The following is a 10,723-nucleotide window of genomic DNA, read 5'->3' as shown; positions in this document are numbered from 1 at the left end:
CTAGGAAGAGCGTAATTATTTGATAACCGATTGTAATTCTAGATGTATAACTGCGCAGATTGTTTGTTATTATTATTCTTTGATTGCATAAACATTTGATACATATATATATATTATACAACTGTTTTTATGTTTATAAATTATTTTTTGATTACATTACTATCTATTGATTACTGATTATTTATAAAAACCTATTGCTTAAGAAATGTTTGCTACCTTTATACGAAAACCGAACCCGATCCCCCGAGCCCGAACTGAGACCAAACCGCGACACAACAGAATTCATTTTTTATACTCGCCTAGTTTTACGTTTGATGTTTTCTATTCCATTGTTTTGCTATTTATACACCATACCACACCACACCACACCACACAAGAAAGTATCTTAAATAATAATACAACCAACACAATATTTGCCGTTTCTTAATTTTTAACCCAACACAAACACAAACAGAAACAAAGACAAACACAAACACAAACATACGCAAACAATTAGCCTAAGTCGTAATTGTTGATCCTTTATTTACGAGTATTTCTGCAATCAACACGCAGCTCGTGGTCCCGCAGATTCGATGCAATTTGAAACTATTAATGTTCCAATTAAAAGAATGCATAAATCAATTTTAAAGTAACAAATACATTTAACTGAAAGTTGGCAATCAGCGCAGAAGACTTAACATATATAACTACTATAATTATACAACTATGTAGGTACACGTATACAACGGGCGTACACGTATATGTATGTGTATGTGTCCCCATATTTACATACGCATAGATGCGAGTGTGTAGGCAAACACTTGAAGAGTGAAACGAAACAAAAATCTCAAATAATTTAATAATTATTAAAGAAACGTAAGGAAAGGAAAGGAACGAAACGGAGAGGAGATGAGAGGAGAGGAGGGGCAGGCAGCAGCTTCGCTACACTCCTTACGCTTGTGGCGTGCACTGTATCCGTTTAAGGCATTTACTTTGCTAACTAAAGTGTTCTCTAAGTGTTAGTTAAATAATAATTAATGATTAGACGAGCAGGGGGAATATGTAAGGAACCGAACCTTTTGAGACTACAAACGCAACATTAACAGGAACAGCATTTAAAAAATGTTTATTTTGTAATTCTTAAAGTAATTAATCTCTCTCTCTCTCTCGCTTTTTTTTGTTGGTTTTGCTAGGAGCCCCATGTGTCCCAGCAGGCCCCGACCCCGACCCCGTCCCCCCACCATGACCTCCTCATACACACACACACACACACACACATAAGCAGGTATTAGACTTCTTGAATATAATTATTATACATACCTATGTATTACTTATTTAACTATGCTAGTGCTTTCATTGTTTGTTTTGGAAAAACGCTTTTCTTAGTGTATTTTATTTTATTGAATTGTATTTTTTTTTGGTTTTCTACGATTATTTTTGTGTGTATTTATTAAGTGAGATTATTATATATACGAGCATATATTTTGTAGTTCTCTCTTGTTGTATGTAACCCCCATTGACTTGAACGACTATTGTAACGATGAATGATGTATTGATGTATTGATGTATCGATGTATTGATGTAGCTGTAACGACGACGACGATGCAATGATGCAACGGGGAGGTAAACGAAAGTATTGTACATTTTCCGTGTGAGAAAACTTTTTACTTGACAACCAAAAAACAAAACCACAAAAAAAACTAAAAACTAAAAACTGTTGAAATTTTTTTATATACAAATTGTTGAAAGAAAGGAGAAAAAAACTGCTATCGGTACCATCAATAGATTGATGGTATTACACACCTTCATAGCTGATTATGTATAGTACAGTTCAGTACATGCATATATGTATATGCTAATTGAAACTATTTAATTGTATTGTATTTATTAGCATTTTGGATGGATTAGCACTGACCGATTCCGGCGAGGACTTTAATTTTTGTATTTTGTGCTTGCGTAAACTTGTTTTTATGTTGATCAACTATTATTATCATTATTATTAGGTTTTTAAATGTTATGAAACAACCACACCCACACACCCACCCACAAACACACACACACACACACAAATGAAAAAAAAAATACATTTAAACTTAGTATTTAAAAAAAAAAAAAAAAACAAAGAAAACAAAAAACTCAACCCTCTGCTCCACAAATTGTTGTAAACCGTTGTCTACACGAAGCACACAATCCAACAAATGCCACAAACAAAATAAAAACAAAAACCGAGAAACATTAAAGATTTTTATATATATTCTGATACAAAAATACCCTCACTTGTTTGCTTTATTTATTTAGTAGTTTTATTTGGTTTGATTTATTTTTTAGTTGATTTCCATAGTTTGAACAGTTGCGATGCAGTGAACTGTACAGTGTACACCCCTGACGCCCCCAGTGGACGCCCCGAGACCCCATCTTTCTGCTGTCCCCCCTCCCCATCCCCCTTGTCCGTAGTAGCGGTATAACCTATATATATATATATATATATATATGTATATGATGAATGTATGTTGATAAACATTTGATGAATTGAGAATCTAATAGACTGTGCAACAACAAAAACATAAGGAAAGCCGAAACAATTTTTTTTAAATAAAAACATACATATGGATATGTTTCTCTATACATATACGAAAATTGGTCAAGAAGAAGCCACACACAAACACACACACCCACACAGGACACTCTAAGGAGTCATATTTCTGATATGCATATGTTTCTCTATACATATACGAAAATTGGTCAAGAAGAAGCCACACACAAACACACACACCCACACAGGACACTCTAAGGAGTCATATTTCTGATATGCATATGTTTGTATGTATAAGCTATCAAAACTAACAACATGGATAGTACTCGATGCCCACGTACTCGCATATGTATGTACGTGGATGCAGTTTTATTTCTGATAATCCGAATCGATAAACGTTTTACATATACCGCCAACTAACTGTGCTCTCCCCTAAGTATACATATACACGAATATATATACATACATATATACTCGTATATAGATACCTATATAGGCGCCAAACTGAAGCATCGGAGCGGTATGACTCTCCTACAACTCTGGCTCTGCCTCTGGCTCCCGACGTTGGCGCACACTCGTACGTATGTACGTACATGTAAACCGATTTATATATGTTAACATTACCTATATAGTATATGTACATGTAGTTGGCCATTTGTGATTAGTTTTTCGGGGAAAAGTCTCGTTTTCCCCGCCCAAAAACAGGACAAGAAAAGAACAGAACAGAAGGGGAACTTGAAGGAAAGGTAACACCATCGGTAGGAAGGCGCAAGGAAGCAAGAGAACCGATCTTTACGGATTAGAGCTAAGTGTAAGTGTTGTTTAATGAATGGAAAGGACAGTCCAGTGCATGCTAGTGTTGGAACTCACGCGTACATATATACATACATATATACACTTACTTATGTATATACATTTGTATGTGTATGCATACTACTATTACGACTATTATTTGATGTGATTGTTAGGAGCTCTATATGAACGTTGAATGGAATCGAAGCGGAATCGGAATCGAAATCAAACGAGATCAGTGCCCCCAAGAACTGGTCTCTCTGTCTTTTTTCGAGCTGGCCATGAGGCTGCCAGGCAGGCACTCCTTCCATGGAGGACGAAACCTAGGCTACACTCGTAGGTGTCCATGCATATGTACATATGTATGTACATATATGTTTGTATGTCATATCTAAACCAGAAAACCAAAAGTCATTTTACTTGTAGTTTATATTTTTGATAAATGTTATTAAGGAAAAGAAACCAAAAGTAAACCAAAGGCATTCGTATTCGTATTCGTATTCGTCGGCGTTGTTGAGCATGTTTGGAGCATGGAATTTAAATTTTGTAAAAAATTCTAGTAGATCGGATCGGATCGATATCGACAGATGTCAATACGGCCCAGCAGCGAACTAATAATAAACCAAAACCCCAGAACCCCAAAAGTAAAAGTAAATTAAAACTCAAACTGGCTTCGTAGAAGTGTTTTTAAGTATTACTAGACTATGCCTAAAGGAACCACTCGAGAAATGCTTAAACACTATTTAGTACATATATAGGAGGCGTACGAGTATATCTAACTGAATAACCAAATGATTATGCGTGTCTATGCTCGGGGCAGCAAATGCCAGTGCAGAACGAGCTCGGATCGGTTCGGATCGATTTCGAATTCGAATTCGAATCCGAGTCGCTTTGCCTTGCGGCGGCCCAGACAGTTTTCTGTAAGTAGAATTTTAATTCTTATACTAGTCCGTCAAAGCGTTTTAACAGAATATAAGTATACAGTATATATACAGATAAATATACATAAATCGTGAGAGTATATACGGTATAAATTGATGTATGTATGTTCAATATGCATGCTTGAGTAGTGTCTGTTTTTATGTGTGTCATTGTGCGAATCGTAATATTGCAAAAAAAGGATTGTTCTTTCCCCTCTTACCATTACCCTCTTACAACAGTGGGTCTGTATGGGTATACAGATTCCTATAGATATTCCCTTCTTTTGGCGGGTAGCAATCTCAATCGCAATCCCAATCCCAATCCCGATCCCAATCCACATCCCAAACACAACACAAACATAAACATAAACATATACATAATTGATAAACACTAAAAACCAAACAAATAATTGACTATGACTGATTTTATACACGAATTGAAAACATTTACACAACAAATTATACACATATACATGCATAAACATATATATATTTATAATGTTGCTACTATATAACGAATCAAGTTGAAGTTGAAGCCCGCCTCCGCGGGGGCTCTCTCTCCATCTGTAATACATTTACACACTAGGCTACTTCTGCTACATAAGCCGTAAGTTATGAACAGTATATATATATATACGATATATATATCTACAAGTATACATATACGAATATATTTATGTGTGTGTTTAAAGGCAAACAACCCAATTTAGTAGAGAACTTACCACTTTTTCAACACTCGAAAACAACAAAATCTTAGACTGCTTCGAAAACGTAAACGTGAAACTAAAAAACTTAAAAAAACTAAAAAAAAAAACTTAAAAAAAAACTAGAAAAACTCTTATGTGAAATAAAATGAATATGAGACTCGTTTAGGGAATTTTTCTGAACAGACTTTTCCGTTTCCGCTTTTCCACGCTGCACTTGTTTAAACCGAGGAACGAAGACTCAACTGATTTTAGATGGAAACTGATCTTTCACTCTCTCAAGACCCTTGAACTCTAACGCGCAAGACATCCACAAACACAAATAAATATATATGAATATTTTCGCTAATTTTTCTAGCTGCAAAATACAATATTTATATACATAATATACATATACATTCATATATAACCGATAAACATAAACATAGTGCGTATACATAAAAACGAAACACAAAGCATATTAACTGTTTGTTGTTAGCTGCTTATTCTTCCTATTGAAGACTAAAAAAAACAAAAAACAAAAACAAAAAAAAAGAAAAACTATAAAACGATTCATATCCCAAGCATTTTTGTAAGTTTTAGAGCAAGGCAACGCATTTCAAAAATAATAAAAAATTGTTAGGAATATAAGGTAAAAGTTAATGAAACTTTAAATGAGAACCAAAAGGGCAATGGAAAATGCAATAACTAAATAAGCGAATTCTAATGATTTGTTGATTATTTATTGATATTTTATTTCCCGCATTGCTTGTATTAGTATTTGTAAGGCGGATATGAGGACGCATACTATATTGCCAGGAATCCCATAAGAATGTACACTTTCGATTTCCGATTTGTTGGTATAATTTCCTTTTCGTTGTTACCCATTGATTTTAATTTTTGTACCCCCTTTTTTTTGCAGTGTTGCACAGCAAAAACCACGACAGCATCAGCACCCAAAGCTTGGCAGACAGAATACAGCATTTCATTTGAAAAGAAAGAAAAGAAAACACTCGTATCTAATCTATGTATATTATAGCTATTATTAACAAACATTCCCCATTTACTTCTGCTATGTTAAATTTGTTGTTTGAGAAATCAAAGGGATCCGTTCAATGTACACAAGCAATGAAGGATGCCGATGCCATTACCTACCATAATCTCGCATAAGGACATGTGGACAGTTGGACAGTTTTCGTTATGCAATTAATTTAAATCAATTTCGGGACTCAAAAATGTATATGAATGCACACTGGTGTACGTACATATATGTATGTACATATGTATGTATTTCCAATTAGTGTAAATGAGTCTCTACGGTCGAACCGCACACAAGAAACACACACACACACACACACACACACACACACACACACACAAACACACCCACAGAGATACAGATACAGATACAGATACAGAGGAAGAGATACACATTCGATGGATAAATGTTAGCTCGTTTAATCATAGTCACGCATACGCATTGCATTCGATATAGATTCTAGTGTTTATATAGCTATATAGTGCAACTACGCCGATCATGGAACCATCATCTAGTCATCATGCATACACATAAATATGTATTTTTATAATTATTATTAATTATTAATTATTAATATTAATCAATAATAAGTGGAAAACTAAACCAAAAAATAACGAGAAAAGAACGAGATCGAGATCGAAAACAGAACAGAACAGAACACCAATCTAATGTTAAATGTCTAATGTTACAATTAAGTTTTCTTTATATACACATACATATATATACATATGTAATTATGTTTTAGCTAACGTTTATATATTTTTTGACTAAGAATTCATTTTTATACGTACAATATACATATGATATGTATTCCCTTCAAAACGCAATTTGAATTTGAATTTAAAAGTCTCTGCTAAAGCCAAGTTGAATTTCAAAGTGTAACTAAAATAAAAAAAAAACAAAAAAAAAAACGAGAGTATACAGGGTGTTGCTTCAATTGCTTTTACATACATATATATACCGTACACATAGACATACTTGAACACATATTATAAATGGAAAAACCAAAAACAAAACCAAAACAAAAACCAAACTTTTTATACGCTGAACAATATGTTTTCCCTGTGGTTAATTGTTTTCACAAATCGTTCAGTTGAATCCCTTATATTTCGCTCAAATTTTGTTTTAAACTTAAGAAATACAAACAAACAAATTATACGAATAAAAAACAAACAAAAATAAATAAAAAAAAAACATGTTAAAGCAAAGGACAAGAATGTGGAAAATATGGACTGACATGCAAATAATGTATATCATTGAGGGTTGGCATTTTTAATCATATATGCATAATTATATATATATATATATATTATATAGAGACTTTGTCAGGCGCCATTCTCAGCTGTTTCGAAAGAGGAAATTGTTAAATTTTTGTGTTGAAAGAAATGAAAAAATATGAAAAAAAAACGATATACACGCCCACCAAATGCATACTATATGCTATATACTGTTTCTAATATGCATACAAAGATTTAACCTCATACATACAGAATTAGATTTGGTTCATGTTTGTACTCTGTACTCCACATGACACTCAACCAACCTACTGCCAGGATCAGCTCTCATCTCATCTCCTCAAGCCCCCGCATGGTACTCACACACTCACACACTCACACACCCACTCACCCACTCCCCCACTCACTCATTGAATCATTCAGTCAGTCAGTCAGTCATTCAAGTACCCGATCCTACCAACGAACCAAACACACAGTTTAAAGATAATGACAACTTTCTCAAGAATATCAAACCAAAACGAAGAAGCATTTAAATTGATCACTTTCTATTTTTCGATAACCACAAAGCTGTGTTTTTTTCTATTCCACTAGATTTGAATTCGAACAGAAAAGAACAGAAAAGAACAAAAAAGAACAGAGAAGAACAGAAAACAGAAAAGAACAAAGTAAAGTGTATTGTAATCATAATCTTAACTAAATCGAATACGATATAATTGAATGTGAACGTTATAAACTCATTAACTATTATTATTACTACGATTCCAACTTGATGTGCATTTTATGTACATGTATACATATATAAAAAAGCAAAAACAAAAAGAACAGAACAAGTCAAAGATTAAAACTCATTAATGTAATGTGTAAGTAAAGCAAAAGCAAAAGCAACAAAAACTTGCAGTAAATTATATATAAATATTTTTATACACGTGGAACAATTATAATAATATCTGAAATGCTGCAACTTGCTAGAGCTAATTCTGGAGAATTCTGGAAGGGAGACACCTCTATGAATTTTATATATATACTGAATACTGATTATGAATTGTACTCGAAATACCAACAACAGCAAACAGAAACAGCAACAGCAACAGCATCGAAAAATAAATTGCAAGATAATACGAGTAGGGACGGAGTAAAAACGAGAACGATGAAAAGTCTTTTAATGCTTAGGGGCCACAATTTTCGAAGTAATTAAAAAACGAGAAAATCCAAAAACCAAAAACCAAAAAACGAAACATGAAATTATTATTATATTAAAGTACGGTATTAATTAACATTTAAAAAATGTTGTGTAACAGTAATAATAAACCAACCAAGCAACAAAAACCAACAACCACAATTGTATTATTGTAAGAATTTCTATTTCCATCAAACACACAATAAAATTATTTTGTTTTTAAATAAAGCAATCGAGTTTAATTTTCACTTAGAAGTGGGTTCCACAGGCTCCTCTTCGAAAGGGATATACGTGGACACTTGGAGAAAACATATCAAAATAGTCATTCATAATCTCAATCGTTGATTGTTCGGCTTTGACAGTAAGCAGTTGCATATGTCTATGTATAGTCAATGATAACAAGAATAGAGCTAATCAAGGGTTGCTCGAAGCACATTGAAAAACGGGAATGTTTTTGCAAACAGCAGAAAATCACAGAAGAATACAAACCTTCATCGAATCTGAGAGCATTTAAAATTTATTGAACCGAATAAAAACGAGGGGGAACGTTGTGAGTTGCTGCGGACACCGCAACTCTACAGTTATACCCGATACTAAGTCAGTATGGCTCTCCTCCGGCAGACGCCGCTAATATTAAATGACACGACAAAGAGTGCGAGAGAGACAGAAAATCAGTCTGAGCGTGACGTCGGGCGCTGCGTAGCCACTGCAAATTGATTTGTTCCTTTTGGCTATAAAAATGATCTGATCTGATCCAGATTCAGCAATCTAATAGATATGGTCATTATCTATGATTCTGCGTTTTTAGTTTTCTCAAATCTGCAATATTGTGGATGCAACAGATTTTCGTCTTTTGTGGGGGCGGATGGGGGTGGGGCGAAATTCTGAGATATACGTTTTATAGTGACATCTTAAAGGAGTGTGTGTACCAAATTTGGTTACTCTAGCCTTAATAGTCTCTGAGATTTGTGGTTGCCTCAGATTTTCGTCCTTTGCGGGGGCGGAAGGGGGTGTGGCGAAATTTGGACAGGAAACGGTCAAGGTCCGATATCACAGGAGTGTGGATACCAAATTTGGTTGCTCTAGCTCTTATAGGTTCTGAGATCCTTGAACTCATATTTTGCAATTGGCAAAACCGACCATGAAACCTGTGTGTTAGAGTGAGACAGAGCGAGAAAGAGTGAAATTGTTTTCGTGATTCTGGCTGTAATAATTATACGATCTGGTTCAGATTTTGCACTCTAGAAGATATAGTCAGATTCTACGATTCTTCTGTTTTAGTTTTCTCGTATCGTCGAAATTGTGGATGCCACAGATTTTCGCCCTTTGTGGGGGCGGAAGTGGGCGGGGCAAAGTTTTGAAATATTTTTGGAGCAGTGACATATCACAGAAGTCTGGATCCAAAACATCGTTGCTCTAGCTCTTATAGTCTTTGAGCATTAGGCGCTGAAGGGGACGGACAGACGGACGGACGGACAGACAGACAGGGCTCAATCGACTCGGCTATTGATGCTGATCAAGAATATATATACTTTATAGGGTCGGATACGATTCCTTCTGGACGTTACACACATCCACTTTTACCACAAATCTAATATACCCCAATACTCATTTTGAGTATCGGGTATAAAAATCTAGTGATCCTGAAAGTAATAATCATGCTTTCGATGAACGTCTAGCAATTCCCATTCATAGTTCAAAATTCAATGTGTTAACATAGAGAAAAATATTTATGTATAAAATATTTGCAATTTCATTTTGTTAGTTGTGTTCTGGGTTTCGTTCTCTAATTGAGCCATAATTAAGCTGAGACTGAGCTAATAATCCCAACTGAATTAGCATCTCGTTGAGCTTCGCATAGCTTTTAGACGGAAACCCCCTAAGTAATCGTAAGTATAATCAGTCAATAATGATCCTTCCCGGCAAAGCACTGATGTCTTTTTCAGAACATGTGTTGTGGACCAGCTTCGTGCTGCCCGAGCTGCGGCCCACCCTGTGGCGGACCCTATTCTACGCAATGTTGCGTGGAGCTCTGCTGTTCCCCCTGTACCCCGGCCTACTTGCAGTGCACCATCTGTCCCTGCCACCCTCGCTGTTGCTAGCCCAGTGAAGGACGAAGAGTTAACATTGTCCTCACGGCGGATAGTCCTATACATTGCTGATCCCAACTAACGAAATGATAATGCAAAACAAAAAAAAATAAATAAAATATAATAGAGGAACGATCATAAGACAATATTGCCTCCATTTGTTCCTTGGGCAGAGATGGGACTATAATTTTTTCGACTGTTGGGCTAGTCCCGGATTTGAACCCAGCTCCACCAGCCAGATGGTCTAGTCCCGTGGGCGATTGCCATTTAATACT

The 10,723-nt window shown here is 35.1% G+C and overlaps 1 protein-coding gene across 1 annotated transcript; it reads left to right on the top strand.

The window, feature by feature from the left end:
- Positions 1-10,161: 10,161 nt before the first annotated feature.
- Positions 10,162-10,594, top strand: LOC113565476 (keratin-associated protein 5-4-like). The gene is made up of 2 exons (XM_026987602.1): positions 10,162-10,247; positions 10,305-10,594. Exon 2 carries the CDS (start codon positions 10,308-10,310, stop codon positions 10,458-10,460), a length of 153 nt encoding a protein of 50 aa, XP_026843403.1. The 5' UTR covers positions 10,162-10,247; positions 10,305-10,307; the 3' UTR covers positions 10,461-10,594.
- The last annotated feature ends 129 nt before the right edge of the window (positions 10,595-10,723 follow it).

The sequence above is a fragment of the Drosophila persimilis genome, unplaced genomic scaffold (genome assembly GCF_003286085.1).
Source record: "Drosophila persimilis strain 14011-0111.01,24,50 unplaced genomic scaffold, DperRS2 tig00000124-arrow-pilon, whole genome shotgun sequence".
Classification (NCBI taxonomy): domain Eukaryota; kingdom Metazoa; phylum Arthropoda; class Insecta; order Diptera; family Drosophilidae; genus Drosophila; species Drosophila persimilis.
Note: the sequence above shows the minus strand (reverse complement) of the source record. Positions and strands in the feature narration are given on the sequence as shown.